Raw genomic sequence first — 18,608 nt, 5'->3', positions numbered from 1 at the left:
TGTGAGCAGAATAAAATAAAACAAAAAAAATACATGGTTTAAGGACAGGGATAAAACAAACTGCACACGCTTTTTCAGGACTACAGTGGGTGGTGTCAGAGGGGGTGACATCACTTTCTGTCACATGACTCATCCAAGGTGGTGAGAAATAGGAAACAGAACGTGATGTTCAGACGTCCAGTGGTTGCTGCCATCTTGAACAAGGGACGTTGCCTGGGTTGATTTGTCACTTCCTGTGATGTCACTGAAAGGGGTCAGGTTTGGGATAGGGTTATGCAAAAGGACTAGGGTTTGGGGTGAGGTTGGGTAATGCAAAAAGATGGAGGCATTGGCTGGGCTATAATGTCACATTCGGCAGACATCAAAGGGGGCAGGGTGGGGAAATTAGCATGGCTGGGGAGGATCCTCAATTCTGATTGTCTGACACAAAAGGAAATGGGCCTGACTACCTGTCAAAAATATGCAAATTAGCTTTGGCGAAAGCCAGTGAGGTATACTAATACTCATGTTACTGTGTTAAATCTTTCTCACTGAGATATAAGAAATGCATGGAGTTGTAGGTACTTCTACATCAGATAATTACAAAATAACAATTATTCTAGACTCATTTGCTCAGGGATATGAAAGTACCTTGTGAAGAAATAGTGTGTTTAAAACCTGTAAAATGTATTAGACATTTTCCTGCATTGATTATGTTGCCACTCCTCCAGGATTTGTGAAGGACCTTATAGACAAAAAATTTTAAATCAGCAGAGGGAAGGCTTCTGGGTTAGCGGCAGGCAGCGTGTAGGAACTGCTGCCAGAGACCCATTGATGGCACAATAGGAAGAGTTGTGGGTGGGGTGGGGGAGGGAAGGAAAGATGCTACATTGTGGGGGGGGGGGGGGGGAGAGGGAAAACTGTTGGACATGGGCTGGAAAGGTGGAGGGAGAGATGCAGTAGTGGGGTGGAGAGGGGCAAGAATGGGGGAAAGCTTGCATATGGGTGTGGAAGGAGGAAGATGCTGCATGGAGAGGGGTGATAGAGGGAGAAATGATGGACATAGGGGGGAGGGGAGATGGTGCATGGAGAGGGATAAATGTTGGACATGATGGTGGAGGGGAAGAAGGGAGAGATGCTGCATGGTGGAGGGGGAAGAGAGAGAGAGAGAGATGTTGAACTCGGGGCACAAGGGGAGAGAAAGAGAAATACACAGTGGGAGGCAGAAATGTTGGACATGTCAGAAGAAGGGACAGAATGCTGCATGGAGGGAGGAGAGAAATGCTGGACCCCAGGTACAAGGGAGGAAGAGAGAGACAGAGAGATGGTGGACAATGGGAGAAAGGGAGAGATTTTAGACATGGGGTAGATTAGAGAAATTAAGAGATAACAGGAGAGAAAGAAGGAAATGTTGGATCCAGGAGCAGAAGGAAGTGATGGAGGGATGCTGGACAATGGGAGTAAGGGATTAGAGAGAGATACATGCTGGACCATGGGGAAAAGAGCAGGAGGGAAGAGAGAAGGGACAGGGGGATGCTATGCTATGAGAGTGGAGATGGAAGAAAGAGGGAGCAGCTGCTGGGCTAGAAAGGTGGAGGGAGTAGTTGAGAGTAGATTAAAGGTGAAACGGAATGGAGGGCTGGGGGGAGGAGTGAGATGAGAAATGGGAGAGAGCTAGTGGGTGAGAGAAGAAGATGGAAATTTGATAGGTAGCTGAAAAGTAAAAAGGAGGAGAAGGGTGAAAGAGGGTGAAATTTGAGTTGATGGAGAGACAGAAAAGAAACAAAAAGAGAAGAAAAATCTAAAAAGGAATGATAGTGTGTCAGAGTTAGGTGTAGTGAGGGAATGGAACAAGACATGAAGGATTGAGAAATGCAACAAATATTCCATTAGCTGTTGAGCTACCAAACCCTCCATAGTCTTGGTCAATAGCAGGATTGAAGCAACTGGTCTGTAATTAGAGACTTGACTCCTCTTAATTGTAGGAATTTGGGTAAGTATTATGTTACCTTTATTGGCAGGGAAGTAACCACTGGAAAACATGAAAGCTAGATGTTGAGTGAAACATTCAATAAACCATTCAGGTAGTTCCTTCATTATATAACTTGGGCAACCAGCTAATAAGCAAGTTGCAGGTACATATTTCAACAATAGTGATTTTACTGAGATAGCCACATAGCAACAGATTTATCAGCATTTAGAATCAACTCATGGTTTCTCAACCAGTTTTCCAACATTACCAATTTACAACTGAAATCGGTGATCACTTGAGACTGATTATCTTGTACAAGTTGAATATCATCTGTAAAAAAAAATTAAATTTATAATTCCAGCTGTCCAAAAGCTCTACCAATGGTGCAAGGTATAACTTGAAAGCACAGATGAAAGCAAGGAAACCTGAGGGACACTTCTCAGTTCCTTAGGGGGGACATAAGGTCTGATTATAGCAAACAACCTGAGAATGGTTATTAAAATATAACTCAAATCACTTAAATGCAGCAATTTTTCAAGGCAAATGGTATCAAATGCAAAGTTCAAATCAAGCTGAAGCCACAAGGTATCATAACCTTGATCCCTCCCATCACTAGCACATCATCCACTGTTGAGCGCAAAAAGGACTCAGTACTGAGATGATGTCTATTCCCACTTCAGGCACAGGCAGCTCCTTGTGACTCTGGGCAAGTCACTTAACCCTCCATTGTCTCATGTAAGCTGCATTGAGCCTGCCATGAGTGGGAAAGCGCAGGGTACAAATGTAACAAAAAAAAACCCAACTGACTGCTTTTGGTGTAGTAATTATTTTTTGTCTCAATAAAATCAGTCAGTTGTTCATGGACTATCCCTCTCAAGCACCTTAGCCAATAACAATAAATTAGAAATGTGACAAAAGCTAGAATACCCATCCTCAGCTTTGTTCCCCCCTTTTTCAGGAGTAATAACACCTCTTTATGAGGAATCTTACCCAAACAAAGAGAACAGTTAACCAAATATATAACTAATGGCCAAAATGCATTGTTTTTATGCATTTACGATAAAACTGAAAAATGGATCCTATCTAAAGCTATGGCTGAGGAAATCAGGCTAAGAAGATGTTTGGCTACAGCAGGGGCAAATTCTGATTAAAAAAAAAAAAACCTCCCCAGTTGACTCATCACAAACATCTTGATGCAACATATCAATCAGAATAAATGACTCTTCCACCTTAGAAGCAGTATTAGCAGCCAAATCAGCTACCTTTCTGTTCAAAAAGTCTGAAAATCCAGATGATGTCAAACTATCAAGAAATTGGACTATGACTGGACACCAGATCATAAACAATTTTGAAAAGTTGATGTGGATTATTGTCAGCAGCGTCCAATTTGTTGTGATATAAGAGATTATCTTTAAAATGGACTAATCTTAATTGATTTGTTGCATTTGTATCCTACATTTTCCCACCTCTTTCCCACCTTTTTGACTAATTTTCAGAGTCCAAAACCACCTTTCTCAAGTCATGGCGGGATATCTTAACAGCAGTATACTCTCCTGACCTGAGGAAGGAGGTTTTGGCCTTTCAAAGCTAATTGGAGAGGTGTGGTAGCCGTGTTAGTCCACTCTTAAAGGTTATCAATAGAAATCAAACAAAATAAAACATGGAAAAGAAAATAAGATGATACCTTTTTTATTGGGAGTAACTTAATACATTTCTTGATTAGCTTTCGAAGGTTGCCCTTCTTCGTCAGATCGGAAACACATTTGCTTATTTCCGATCTGACGAAGAAGGGCAACCAAAGCTAATCAAGAAATGTATTAAGTTATGTCCAATAAAAAAAGGTATCCTCTTATTTTCTTTTCCATGTTTTATTTTGTTTAATTTCTATTGATAAAGCTAATTGGAAAAATGTATTTAGTCCAATAGAATTGTATCATATTTTCTATTCTGACCTCGGTATTAACTTCATGTTAAGCTTGCTCCAGTACTAGAAAACATCGATTATAACTCCCTTGTATTCACAATGTGACCTTTTGCTTCGATTATATGTATATGCAGAAAAGAAAGAGGCAGAGTTGCCTGGGGCAAAAGGTGAAGAGGAGGCAAACGTCGCTCAGGCTATGCAAATGACAAGGGTTCCGATGACAGCCACACGCTCACAGTTACTTTAGTTCTCTTTATGCTAGTATGAAAATAAATGGGGGCGTACTCTACTCCCATTTACTTTTAGTGAAGAAGAAACATGTTAAACAGTGGGACTACATCTACATGCTTTAACGAGAGTCCAAGTACCGCTGCTTTCTCCTATGTAATAGAAGAGTCACCGGGCAAGTTCTGGGCTGGCTGCACGTGGGGCACCAGCTGCTCCGGCTTCGCTCTGTGACGTCACAAAAGGGTAATTATAAAAGCAGGTGCGCAGGCGGGAGTGAGGCTGGGTGGTAGTAGTTAGTGTTGTTGGTTAGTGTCGCAGGTATCAGCTTGTAGGGTTTGGCTTTTTTTGGCACGCATTTTCTATGACTCTTTCTAAACACATACATTTTTTTTTCTCTTCTCATAGTGACCATTTTCTGGAGCACAGCGGATCGCACCCTAAAATGTTGTTTTGGCACTCACAGCCTGAACATTATCCCCATCAATATGCAAACAGTAACAGCTACCTTCGGTAAGACAGTGCTGGCTTGATGACTTTTTCTGTCTTTTGGGACATGACTGTATGGCTGATTGCTAATAAAGGATCGTGGTGATCAATGTGGATCACTTAGCTTATTGCTTTTTGTTATTCTTCTGCTTTCTGTTCAACGTTTTGTAGGCTCTTTGAGCTACTATCACACGTGTGTCTGCTTCGGGTACGTGTTTAGTTTCAAACAACACGTTACGATTAGCAAAAGAGCGCTACGCCATTAAAAGTGTGGCTTTCGACAGCTGTAAGGTCTTGCTACCTTACTGCGAAACGTCTTTACTAAATTACTGGGGTGTTTTCAGAAACTGGGCAGGTTGCCCTGAAACACAACCACGAGGACAAGTAAGGCTGTCCAGAGTCCATGAAACTAAGTGGTGGAAAACGTAAGGTAATAAACTAAGTCCTGTAGTTAGCACTTTTTCAGAAGCCCTGTAGTGTCTTGTTGCTTTTTATGGATCATCCTTACTATACTCAACTGCATGTTTATTATACAAGGTAACAGCTCTAACTGCAGCGGGTACTTAAGCACTTCTAATTTTATGCAAACTCCTTCTACTTTATACAAGAAAGGATAATTTAAGGCATCCCCCAATAACTTTGAAAAATGGTCTCTGTATATTAATGTGGCATTCACACATAATTTACTGCACTGTTGTATGTTTACTATTTTGTCCACTTGTTATCTTATTTGAACATGAATAAATATTCCTCCATGCCCCACCTTTTTTTTATATAATGTAAGGCCTGGTTTGATGCACCCTAACAAACCACCTGATTAGCACTAAATTTTTTTTCTTTTTTTGTGCATGAACAGAACTGCAGCCTGTTTCCAAAAGGCGGCCAGCGCATCTCTTTTGACCTAGGGGTAGATGCACTAACAAAACCGTTAAAGCCCATCCCTTACCGATTCCTTGGCGAATCGGTAAGAAAGAAACGGGCATGCATCAAGGAAATTGCATGCAAATGAGCTGCTAGCTCATTTGCATGCGATTTCTTTCCAAGCTAGTCGGCCAGCTGAGCATGCACAGAGCAGCCAAGCGTTATGCTGGCTGCTCTGCATGCCAAGGATGTCCTTTATGGACATCCTCCCCTCAAAAAACAAACAAAAAAGACGTCCCTGACGAGCAGTCCTTTCCCAAGAGAGTGCGATTATACCCCTCCAGGCCTCTCTCAACCAGTCACAGCGCGTTTAGCTGTCACTGGTGTCAGCTAAACGCACTGTGATTGGCTGAGAGGCCGTGGGGGTGGGGGGGGGGCCTCACAATCATCCATTAGCCCTCTTGAGGAGCTTCAGCTGGCGATGAGGAAGGGATAAGAGAATCAGCTAGCACACACTGCCTTCCTTTCCTACTTAAAGGGGGGGGGGGGGTAAAGGGAGGGAGAAAAATAAGCTCTTTTTCAAGAAAAGAGGGGATCAACCTTCTACCCCCTGTGCCAGGGCCGGCTGAAAAGAATGTGGTACCCTTAGACTGCTTTGACATGCTCCTTCCCTACATTGGCAACCCCCGCAACCTGCCTGCATCCTGGATGAACTACCTTACAGCCAACTCCCTCTCCCCCACTGTAAGCCCCAACTTACCCCAGAGGTCTGGGTCCCAGGATAACAGAGGCGAAATCCCCATGCTCTCATGCCTCAGCAGTTGCCATCTTCAAAATGTATGCTACTATATATTATATAGTAGCTAATGGACTTATATAGTATATAAGTCTTTGCTTTGGATCCAGACTGTCACCATCCCTCATATTACCCCTGCCCTCCCCGTCCACACTCCAAGACTCCCCTGGGGTTGGAGCGTGGGCATGAGATCCCTCGCCTCCAGCTGCAACGTCCCAGGAATCCCATGTGCGAGAGAAAGTGAGCTGATTGCAGAGAGAGAGAGATGTCAAGGAAACAGGCGGATCGCTGCACATGAAAGCAGAGAGAGCAGACCCTACTTGCAGGGTTTCTCTTTTTTTCCTTCCGATTCCCTCACAGCAGCCCCAAAGAGAGGTGCAGACCTCCCGTTAGGCTTTCCACGGTAAGGGGATCGGAAAACAGTAGTGCATCTCATAATATGAATTATAATGAGAGGCCCGAGAGCTGGTCTCGCTGGGCCCGTTCGAGCCAGCGATGGGCATGCTGGGAGGGAGAGGGGTCATGCAGGAGAGCAGCCAGCTCAGATTGGCTAGGGCAAACAATGCACTCTGGTTCTGGGGCAGGGCAGGCTGCTGATTGGCTGGGAAGGTGGAAGGGGGCGGGGCTGGGCGAGGACTTAAAGGGAGGAGGGAGACGTCGGATACCAGGGTGCTGGTGATCCGCGGAGGCTGTTTCCCACCCACCCGCCCTCAGGTGACAGGGGGGAGGGGATGTGCTGTAGGAGGATGTGTGTGTTTTTTGTGTTTTTCAGGTTGAGCAGGTGATGTCGCAGCGGTAAAAATAAAGAACGAAAACCCGAGCTACAAAAGACATGGCTCATGGGGGGGCTGAGCCGGAGCATGAAAGGCGGGTCGGGTGACCCGGGAGACAAGTGTGGAGGTCCACACAGAGTCGGCCCCTGCTGCGAGGGCGGGGCTTAGACGAGAGTGCCGATTTGCTGACAGGGCGATCGGCGGATTGGGGGGGGGGGGGGGTCCAGGCTTATGGCATGGCCGGACCCACGTAGCTCGGGTGAGGGGGGGATGATAAGTTGTACAAGTTAACTAATTTGAATTGTTAATAAAGTAAGCTGCGGCCTAAGTTTTCCCAACAATGGTTTCAAGAAAGTTATTACGGTGAAGGGAAAAGGGGGGAAGATGGGGTGGGGGGGCTTGGTGGTGAACGGGTCCCAGCTCCAAGGTTTAATATTATAATACTAATTTGCTCATCTGCATTCCATTTTCGTTAGCTGCTACCGTGACAGGACAATGCCCTTTTGTGCATGTCCTGGTTTACTACTTGCACGTTAAACTGGCTAGAACCAGTTTAAAACCCACGTTGCTGGCTCGTAAAGTTTTGTTCATCTAGCCCCTAATGTTTATGGAGGTGGCTATGAGTCTCCTAAAGATGGGGCATTAATCCTTTTGAATTTTGTAGATATCATGGACCAGTGAGATGATAACTTTTTGGGGTCTCTGAGCTCGTCACTTTTTAAATTTTAGCTTGTTTTAACTAATATACATGTAAAAGATACAAGGTTGTCAACAAGGAGAGAGTTTAACTTTTTTTTTTTTTTTTTTTTTAACTGGGAAAATAAGAGATTCTGTAAGATAAAACTACTTACTGGGAAGCTTAGGTGTGATGGGTATTCCTATTACAGCTTAAACAATTCAAAAATATCCCAGCACTCATGTAATAAACTTTCACTTCATAAAACTTGTTTATAAGTATAGAACAAGAATGGAAAATGGGAAAGACACTCCCTGAATTCTAATCATAGGTTAAAGAAAAAACAACTTACAGCGTTTCCCTTGCAGAGAATTATTTTAAATCTCTACAATCTTTTAAAAAGTATTTTACTTGAGAGCGTGCACATGGCTGAAATTTTACTGTTAACTTTTGACACCAGGTTGTTGCTTTCTGCTTGGGCTGTAATATAGGTATTAAAGGAATGCTGTCTTTAGAAGTGACTCTCTGGGTTAGCTATCCAGTAGATTGAGAGCTGTATTTTCCTATAGACACTCAACATGAGAGAAAATCTTTAGCAACGTTTAGTTTGAAAAAAATAGGCTCAGGGGTGCTGTGTGAAAATCATGCTGTTTGAAGAGTGATGTTCTTGTGAGCTTGAATAAAGATGTCACAGTGCAGGATATGCCCTCACCAATCCTGAGAAGTGCCAAAGAAAGGCAATGAGGTGTTGCAGCAATTATATAAACCTGCAAGGTATGTACACACAAGCTATCAGCCCAAGGTGGCAAGCAATGTGTGTCAGGTTCTACGGTTCTATTACATTTCGCCTATCTAGTGGCCTGTGTCACATATATTCATTGTCTGATATACCTGTATAGGTGACATGCACTGTAAGCATCCATACTTGGCTTTCTGAGTGGTTTGTTTCTCTTGTTTTCATTCAAATATTTTCTGGTCTAGGACTAGGGTTAGGAGGTCTGTTGTAGTTGGTGATTCGATTAGGCATGTAGATAGCTGGGTGGCTGGTGGACGTGAGGATCAACTGGTCACTTGTTTGGTGCAAAGATGGCAGACTTCACGCGTCACCTAGATAGTGCTGGGGAGGAGCTGGCTGTCTTGGTACGTGTGGGAACCAATGACGTAGGAAAATGGGGGAGAGAGGTTCTGGAAGACAAATTTAGGCTCTTAGGTAGAAAGCACAAATCTAGAACCTCAGGGTAGCATATTCCAAAGTGATACCCGTTCCACACACAAGGCCCAAGAGACATGCAGAGCTCCAGAGTCTCAATGTGTGGATGAGGCGAAGCGGAGGGTTTTAGATTTGTAAGGAACTGGGCAACATTCTGAGGAAGGGGGAGCCTATTCTGGAAGGATGGGCTCCAGCTTAACCAGGGAGGGACCAGGCTGCTGGCATCTGCATTTAAAAAGGAGATACAGCAGCTTTTAAACTAGAATCTGGGGGAAGGCCAATAGTCATTCAGAAGCACATGGTTCGGAACAAGGTATCTTTAAAAGATATCACCAAAGAGGTCACATGACGCTATGAATGGGAGCAGTCGCTAACTGCTCTGATCCCGCAACCTCGTCACAAATCCCGTGTGAAAACCCTTCCAAAATTGACGATTTACCCTGGTTCCATACCGGCGTAGTGGCACAGCTTGAGACCTGTAATTGAGAGGCCAACAGAGAAGAATGGCAGTAAAATCCGTGAGAAAAGAAAAGAATCGGCTGCTCGAAGACAAGATGGCGGCTCCAGCTAGACCCGCGAATTCTTCGGTGGGATCAGCATGGGCAGTGGAGATTGTAACCGAAGTGACTAGTGCAATGGAGTTGATCTTGGACAAAAAATTAAGCTCCTTGGATTCCAAGTTGGAGCGACTCCAAAACAATGTAGAACAGTTAAGTCAGGACTTGGCGGGTTTTCAGCAGCGCACAGGGGAATTGGAAGACCGAGTTACTACTGTGGAGAAGGGGCAAGCTAAATTACAAAAGTTGCTGGACTCGTACACTGAGAAACTCAAGGACCTGGAGAATAGATCCAGGCGCAACAACTTGTGATTTGTTGGGCTTACTGGAGGAGTTGGGAGACAGAGATCTGAGAACTTTTTTGGAACCCTGGCTAATGAAAGAACTGGCGCTCCCAGCCTCGCTGGGTTCACTGCAGATAGAAAGGGCGCACCGAGTGGGACTTAGACAGCCTGGCTCCGGCTAAACTGAGGATTACTTACCAGGCTACTACAAGCACCTATACATCGGTGGAAGAAGCACAGGTGTTTATGAACTGGCTGAGCTCTACGTGTCTCCATGGAGAGCACGAAGCCGAGTGATTCGAGAGGAACTGTGGATTAATCTTACCTATGGATATACTAACAGTGTTGGATGTGCTGCTTTATAGAGCAGAGTTTGAGGGTTGTAATGTAACTCAACCCAGGCAGGTGTGAAAGGAAAATGTGTGTGTTTTTTTTGTTTGTTTTTTTTTACTATATGGTGTGAGTGCATTGGGTTATGAATGAATGTGCCATAAACGAGGTCGGGGGTGGCTTTGAGAGCATGAACAAACTAGAGACTGGGATTTCCCGCCCCATTTGGATCAGTGACAAAACAAGGCCTAAGAAGCTATTCAAGTGGCCTGCATACAGATTTGGACGTGCTTTTTGTTTGGTAGGTAAATAGAGACTGCCACACTACTGCACCATGGACTGTCACTTTAATGAGTGGGAGCGGTATGCCCCCCAACAATCGAACTCTCTTAAGTAATTTGGAGGGAGCTGGGCTGGAGGATTGGTAGGGTTACAGGAGCTGGGTGTGTGTGACTAAGGGGCAATTTCATTAATGAAAGGGGATACTATGTGCCTGTCTTGTTGGATTGTGCTTGCGGCAATGGAAAGGAGGGTGATGGGGGAGAGAATGCGGCTATAAGAGTTTTTTTTTTTTTGTCTTATATATAATTATTTATTTACCTGAGAGTCATGAATAAACATATGGCTGGTGTGTCTGGTTTAGGGGGTTTTGTGAATATGCCTGAGGAGACTGAGTGGGTTTGTCAGGGTAGGCAAGTTCAAGGGTTCGTAATTTTGGATCTGTAACTGTTTATTGTTAAAGGAATGTGAAGGGGGGTGTTGAATGTGACCTGTTCCTTAGGGAACTATCATCTAGAATTGGGGGGGGGGGGGGTAAGAGGGCACAGTTAGGGGGAGGGTTGTGAGGGAGGGAAGGGATCCGAGAGGGAATGTTAGTAGGGGGTGGTACTCAAGGGGGGTGCAAATCACAGTACTATTAAGAGGCCCCATGAAACGCTAAAGATGCCTTTGTGTGTTCTATTTGGGGGAGCTGGGTGCATGTTGGGGAGTGGCTGCAGGCTGGGAGGGCCTCTCTCCTTTGATGTTTCCTTTGGCAGATTAGGCGCCAACATGTCCCTTAATATGGTCAAGATAGTTACTTGGAATGTGGGAGGTATTCATTCTCCCATAAAGCGATTAAAGATTTTGCAATACTTACAGCGCATTCAGGCGGACATAGCTTTTCTGCAAGAAACACATCTTTCAGGCGTTGAACATGACAAATTAGTGAAATGGTGGGTAGGGGAGTGTGTGGCCTTTCCTGCAGTGGGTAAGAAAGGGGGTGTGGCCATCCTTATCAGGAAGGGTTTGAAAACTCAATTAAGCAATATTGTCAAAGATCCCGAGAGCGGTTTTATTTTTTGTAAGGCCGTAATAGCTAGGCAAGAAGCTCTATTGGGTAGTATCTGTGCCCCCAATCAACTGGACAATAATTTTTATAAGCGACTAGAAGAAATTTTGGTGGGGGAGACTTCTGTGCTCCTAATTGTGTGTGTGGGGGGGCTTTAACATGACTTGGGACACCCTCAGCTTGATAAATCTCACCCGCCTCCCATGACAAAGACCTGGTCAGCAAGAGGCCTACCGAATTTTTGCTCCCTTTTGGACCTTCTAGATGTGTGGCGTGTTTTACACCTGGGAACCAGAGATTACACACATCTGTCGAGGGCGCATGGCACGCAATCCCGAATAGACTATTTGCTGGTTTCTCGTTCACTTTTTGTGGAAATAGGGGACGCTCAGATTGGCCCCTACGTAATCTCAGATCATGCCGCGGTTTGGTTGCTTTGGCACCCAGGGGGTTGGTTAGAAGGAGACGTCTAGGTCGTGGTCCTTTCCTGGCTTTCTTTACCGTGACAAGAAATTTCGGGAAAGTTTAATAGCACGTTGGACAGAATAGTGTTAGAGTGGCCTAGTGGTTAGGGTGGTGAACTTTGGTCCTGGGGAACTGAGTTTGATTCCCACTTCAGGCACAAGCAGCTCCTTGTGACTTGGGGCAAGTCACTTAACCCTCCATTGCCCCAGGTACAAATAAGTACCTGTATACAATATGTAAGCCGCATTGAGCCTGCCATGAGTGGGAAAGCGCGGGGTACAAATGTAACAAAAAAATAAAGAATATAAGCATTTTAATGAGCGGACAACGCCAGACACCATTCTCTTTTGGGAGGCAGTGAAAGCGGTGTTGAGAGGAGAGATTATAAGCTACTCCAGCCACTTTAAGAACGCTAGGGACAGGGAAATACTGAGACTGGAGAAACAAGTGGGTCTTAGAAGGCGGTTCAGCGAATAATCGAGTGCCCGCATGAAACAGGAGCTGCTATCGGTACAGACTGCCCTTAATTCCTTACTACATGAGAGAGCAGTTAAATCACAGACCTATTATAAATATCAATTATATAAATACGGCAACAAAGGAGGCAAGCTGTTAGCTAGGCTGATAGCGTGGAAGCAGGCATCTAGAATTATTGTCTCCATAAGTGATCGATCTGGGAGAATGCTTCATACTGATATGGGAATCCGGGATACCTTTAAGACCTTTTATCAAAATGTATACAGAACTGAGGAGTCGGACGGCTTCCGGGTAATCTATACCTGGATGGACTGGAGATTCCAAGGCTGACTTGAGCAGAACGGGATGCTTTGAATGCTTCTATCAGCCCTGACGAAATTAGTTGGGCGATAGGTCGCAGTCAACTAGGCAAGGCCCCGGGGCCGTATGGCTTCCAAGCTGAATTCTACAAGATCTTGGGAGAGGCAATTATTCCATCTCTAACGCAGGTGTTTAATGCTTGGGTTGAGGCAGGTGCGCTTCCAGGCCAGCTGAACCTAGCCCAGTTTATTGTGCTCCCAAAACCAAACCGTGATTCAACTTTACCAGAGTCATATAGACCCATTTCCCTTTTGAATACTGAAGTAAAACTTTTTGCAAAAATCCTGGCTAATAGAATGGGCCGGTTCTTGCCAAAACTCACTTATGATGCATAGGTGGGATTCGTTCAAGGTCGAACCGTAGCAAAAAATCTTAGGCGTATACTGGCCTCTTTAGAATGTGTGGGTAAATCTCGGGAGCCACCTTTAATTGTTAGTTTTGATGTCGAGAAGGCTTTTGATCGCGTTCAGTGGGATTACTTGTTTGCAGCCCTGAAGGCCTATGGCTTTGAGGGTTGGTTTATGGCAGCTGTCAGGATTCTGTATACTTCTCCATGAGCTAGGGTTATGGTAAACGGTCAGGCAACAGATGAATTTGAGATCAGCCATGGGACTCATCAGGGATGCCCTTTATCGCCATTACTATTTGTCCTGTATCTTGACCCTTTGATAAGGGATATCTACTTGAATCCTGCAATACATGGGGTTAGGATATGGAGGGACAGTTTTAAATTGGCTGCATTTGCTGATGATCTCCTGGTAATGCTTACGGACCCTCGAGATTAATTGCAAGCTTTGCTAGAGAATTTTGCGGAGTTTGGTGATTTTGCAGGTTTTCGTTTGAACCTAGATAAATCTGAAGCTTTGGCCTCCCCCCCCCCCCCCCCCCCCGGAGGTCGGTCTCTTGGCAGGAGAGGTTTCCCCTCCAATGGGCGGAACACTTATTTAGGTACTTGGGAGTTCTCCTCACACCAAAGGTGGGAGATTTGTATTATCTTAATATTAAACAAATGTTGGCCCAGACTGAACAGCAACTGGAGAAACGGCAGGCACTGCCAGTACTGTTGATTGGGCGTATATGTCTGATCAGAATGGTGATACTCCCTAGATGGTTATACCTGATGCAGACCCTGCCTTTGCGGCTGTTGAGAAAAGACATTAGACGATTTTATCAATTGGTCACCGGTTTCTGTTGGGCGAAGAAAAAAGCAAAGGTGAGACGTCAATTTTCACTGGGGGAATGGGCTGAAAGGGGGCTGGGTCTACCCAATTTGAAACTTTATAATCTCGCTTGCCTTCTAATATATGTCTGAGACTGGTTATTTTCCTCGAGCCATTACACGCTCCTGGTTTCGGAGGTACCCTTTTTTGCACCATTCAAACTAATTTCTCTATTGTAGGTAGACAGATCCCTAATTCCCGGTCACTTGAGATGTAGTGTTCTCTTGGGTCCTTTGAGAGAGGCCTAGCGGTTACTGGGAATTTGTCTGGGTGGAAACCCAAAGGTTACAGAGCTTTTGACTATTAGGGGCAATCCAGCCTTTTTGCCAGGTTTAGATAATCCAGCTTTTGTACAGTGGGAGGAACTGGGGGCGGACTGCTTGGAAGCGGTATTGTGGGCAGAAGGAGGGCTACGCCCATTGGATCAGTTGAGGAACCCAGAAGCTACACAATGGGGAGACCTGTTTGCGTACTGCCAACTACAACATTACCTTAGATCATTAAATGGGGAAGCTTTGCGTCTCAAATAAGGAGAAAAAATTAGATCATTTTTTTGAGGAGCTTTCGGACAGTGCTCCCATCGTATCGGGCATTCACAAAACATTGTGGTGCTATTGGAGGTTTGAGGGTTTAGAACAGATCAGAGCTAGGTGGGAGCGAGATTTGGGGGTGAATTTGGCTTCTTGGGATATATTGGCACACATCAAGGGCATCCCGAGTCTTGTCAGCAGTGCTGGGTATCAAGAGTGTGCTTTTCAAGTAATACACAGAGCTTATTTTGCTCAGGTTCAATTGTTTAATGCTGGGGGGCACCGGGTCTCCTCTTTGTCCAAAGTGCAAATTGTTAGATAATACTTTTTTTCATGCTTCTTGGTCCTGTGGGGTAGTTCGACGTTTCTGGCAATGAGTGGTGGAATACCTATCCTTGTTCTCACGGAGAATTGTGGGGACCCCAATTCAAATGGTGCTTGATGGGGGTCATGGGTAGAGGGCACCCTATTGTTTCACAAATTGTGTCTGCTGGCGAGGAAATGTGTATTGCGGTCTTGGGCTTCAGAGAACTCGCCTGAATATTGGCATTGGCGTAACCTTGTGCACCAGCTGATGTCCTGGCAGGCAAAAGAGTCCAGGGGTTCCTACAAACGCAAATCCCGTTTTTTTGAAAATTTGGGGTACCTATTTGGACATACTATTTCAACGGGGCAGGAGTCTAGTTCTCAATGGACTGAGCATTTTGGACAGTTTGATTATAAAGAGGGTGCACCCCTTGAGTAGGGAGGGGGTTAGGTGGGTGGGGGGTTGGGATTGGATGATATTTTATTTGCGTTTTAGTTTAGTTCCCATTAAGATAGGAGAGCTTTAAGAACTTACAGGTAATGGTCCGGTTGGGGACAGTAGTAGAATCTGTATGTAGCAGGTTTAGTGTTGTGGGGGGTGGGGATTTAGACAGGGGTAGGCATTGGGTTGCTGCCCCCCTTTTTTTCTTTCTCTCAGGGGGGGGCGGGAACTTTTAGGATGGGGGTTTATCTTGGGTTATTAAAATCAAGTAGGGCTCCACTCAGGAGAGGGCGCTTTAGTTATGTTTATGGGAGAGTGGATTGCTATGGGCATATATTCTGGAGATACATGACTTATTGAACTCTTGGGTTGCACAGACTGCAATTGTACCTACAAATGTGTCTTTGTTATGCATTTATTTTACAATAAAAATAGTTGAAACATAAAAGATATCACCAAAACAGGGTAGATAGGGTATCCTGATAGCGAGGTTGCAAGAGACCATAGTAGATCAGGTGTCCTTAAATAAAAAGCAGACAAAAGATTGCAAATTCACACTGTCAGCTACTGAGCAAGATGTAAATAAGAACAACAAACATAGTTTGAAATGTCTATATGTGAATGCCAGAAGCCTAAGAAATAAGAAGGGAGAGTTAGAATATATTGCTCTAAATGAAAAATTAGATATAATAGGCATCTCTGAGACCTGGTGGAAGGAGGATAACCAGTGGGACACTGTCAAACCATGGTACAAATTATAATCTTAGTGATAGGGTGAATCAAATTGGTGGAGGGGTAGCTTTGTATGTTAAGGAGGGCCTTGAATCAAACAGTCTGAAAATTCTGCAGGAAACAAAACACATCTTAGAATCCTTATGGATTTAAATTCTGTGTGTAAAGGGGAAAAGGATAGTGATAGGAGTGTACTACCCTCCACCTGACCAGGGATGAACAGACGGATGTAGAAATGTTATCAGAAATTAGGAAGACTAACAAACTGGGCAACACAATAATAATGGGTGATTTCAATTACCCCGATATTGACTGGGTAAATGCAACATCAGGGCATGTTAGGGAGGTAACATTACTTGATGAAATCAAGGACTGTTTTATGGAGCAGCTGGTACAAGAAGCAAACAAGAGAAGGAAAAATTATAATCCTTAGTGGAGCGCATGATCTGGTGCAGGAGGTAATGGTTCTGGGGCCGCTTGATAATAGTGATCTTAATAAGTAAGTACACACAGGAAATCAAAAAGGATACTATGATAAAATGAGAAGAATGGTGAAAAAAAACAGCATAGATGCTGTTAAAAAATGCCATCCTGGAAGCCCAGGCAAAATATATTCCATGCATTAAAAAAGGAGGAAGGAAGACCAAACGACAGCCGGCATGGTTAAAAAGTGAGGTGAAAGAAGCTATTAGAGCTAAAAGAAAATCCTTTAGAAAATGGAAGAAGGAGCCGACTGAAAATAATAAGAAACAGCATAAGGAATGTCGAGTCAAATGCAAAGTGCTGATAAGGAAGGCAAAGAGGGACTTTGAAAAAAAGATTGCGTTGGAGGCAAAAACATATATTAAAATATTTTTTAGGTATATTAAAAGTAGGGGCGTATCTGGACTTCAGCGGTAGGGGGGGGGGCAGAGCCGAGGTGAGGGGGCACATTTTAGCCCCCCCCCCCGGTGCCACCACTGCCGACACCCCTTGCCACCGCCAGCACCACCTCCAACAAGTTTGACCCCCCCCGACCCGCCATCTGTCGCCGTCTGTACCTTTGCTGGTGGGGGGCCCAACCCCCCACCAGCTGAACATCTTCTTCCTGTGTTTGGTTTCTTCTGAGTCTGACTCCTGCTGCAAGTACAACGTGCAGGACGTCAGACTCACAGAAACAGAAGCCAGCAAAGGTACAGATGGCGACGGCGGGTTGGCGGGGGGGTTGAGAGGGGCGTCGGTAGGGGGGTCCAGGGCTAAATTTATGGTGGCCCAGGCCCCCGTGGCCCCATAGCAGCTATGCCCCTGATTAAAAGCAAGAAGCCGGCAAAAGAATCGGTTGGACTGCTAGATGACTGAGGGGTAAAAGGGGCACTCAGGGAAGACAAAGCTATAGCGGAGAGATTAAATGAATTCTTTGCTTTGGTTTACACCGAGAAAGATTTGGGAGAAATACCAGTGACAGAAATGGTATTCAAAAGTGATGAGTCAGAGAAACTAAACGAAATCTCTATAATCCTGGCTCCCTATCCGTTTTCGCATCCTGTTCAAACTTCTTCTACTAACCTATAAATGTACTCACTCTGCTGCTCCCCAGTATCTCTCCACACTCGTCCTTCCCTACACCCCTTCCCGTGCACTCCGCTCCATGGATAAATCCTTCTTATCTGTTCCCTTCTCCACTACTGCCAACTCCAGACTTCGCGCCTTCTGTCTCGCTGCACCCCTACGCCTGGAATAAACTTCCTGAGCCCCTACGTCTTGCCCCATCCTTGGCCACCTTTAAATCTAGACTGAAAGCCCACCTCTTTAACATTGCTTTTGACTCGTAACCACTCGCCTCCACCTACCATCCTCTCTTCCTTCCCGTTCACATTAATTGATTTGATTTGCTTACTTTATTTTTTGTCTATTAGATTGTAAGCTCTTTGAGCAGGGACTGTCTTTCTTCTATGTTTGTGCAGTGCTGCGTATGCCTTGTAGCGCTATAGAAATGCTAAATAGTAGTAGTAGTAGTAGGATGTAATGGCACAAATTGAAGAGTAGCAAATCTGGACCGGATGGTATTCATCCCAGAGTACTGTAAGCATTGAAAAATGAACTTGCGGAACTATTGTAGGTAATATGTAATTTATTTTTAAAATCAAGCATGGTTCCTGAAGTTTGAAGGGTGGCCAATGTAACACCGATTTTTTTCTAGAGGAGATCCAGGAAATTAGAGACCAGTGAGCCTAATGTTGGTGCCGGGCAAAATGGTAGAGACTATTATAAAGAACAAAGTTACGGAGAATATGGATTTAGCGAAGGGAAATCTTGCCTCACCAATCTATTACGTTTCTTTGAAGGGGTGAACAAATGTGGATAAAGGTGAGCTGGTTGATATTGTGTATCTTGATTTTTAAAAGGCGTTTGACAAAGTACCTCATAAAAGACTCCAGAGGAAACTGGAGAGTCATGGGATAGGAGGTAGTGTCCTATTGTGGATTAAAAGCTGGTTAAAAGAAAACGGAGAGTAGGGTTAAATGGATAGTATTCTCAATGAAGAAAGGTAGATAGTGGGATTCCCCAGGGGTCGGTGCTGGGACTGCTGCTTTTTAACATATGTACAAATGGTCTAGAGACGGGAGTAACTAGTGAGGTAATTAAATTTGGTGACGACACAAAGTTGTTAAATTGCAAGAGGATTGTGAA

At 44.6% G+C, this 18,608-nt stretch overlaps 1 protein-coding gene across 6 annotated transcripts in view; it reads left to right on the top strand.

Moving 5' to 3' along the window:
* Window positions 1–18,608, top strand: part of UBP1 (upstream binding protein 1) — a 330,162-nt gene that overhangs the window by 45,706 nt on the left and 265,848 nt on the right. For 4 of the 6 annotated variants that reach the window (XR_003942186.1, XR_003942191.1, XM_030203410.1 and 1 more), the window contains exon 2: window positions 4,509–4,613. Coding sequence is in view for 4 of the 6 variants with exons in the window: in XM_030203410.1 (XP_030059270.1) it covers window positions 4,509–4,613 (105 nt within the window). In the remaining 2 variants the exon portion in view is untranslated. Of the gene's footprint in view, window positions 1–4,389; window positions 4,422–4,508; window positions 4,614–18,608 lie in introns of those variants that run through there. The other 2 variants (XM_030203427.1, XM_030203418.1) reach the window with 2 other exon arrangements.

Source organism: Microcaecilia unicolor, chromosome 1 (assembly GCF_901765095.1).
Source record: "Microcaecilia unicolor chromosome 1, aMicUni1.1, whole genome shotgun sequence".
Classification (NCBI taxonomy): Eukaryota; Metazoa; Chordata; class Amphibia; order Gymnophiona; family Siphonopidae; genus Microcaecilia; species Microcaecilia unicolor.
Note: the sequence above shows the minus strand (reverse complement) of the source record. Positions and strands in the feature narration are given on the sequence as shown.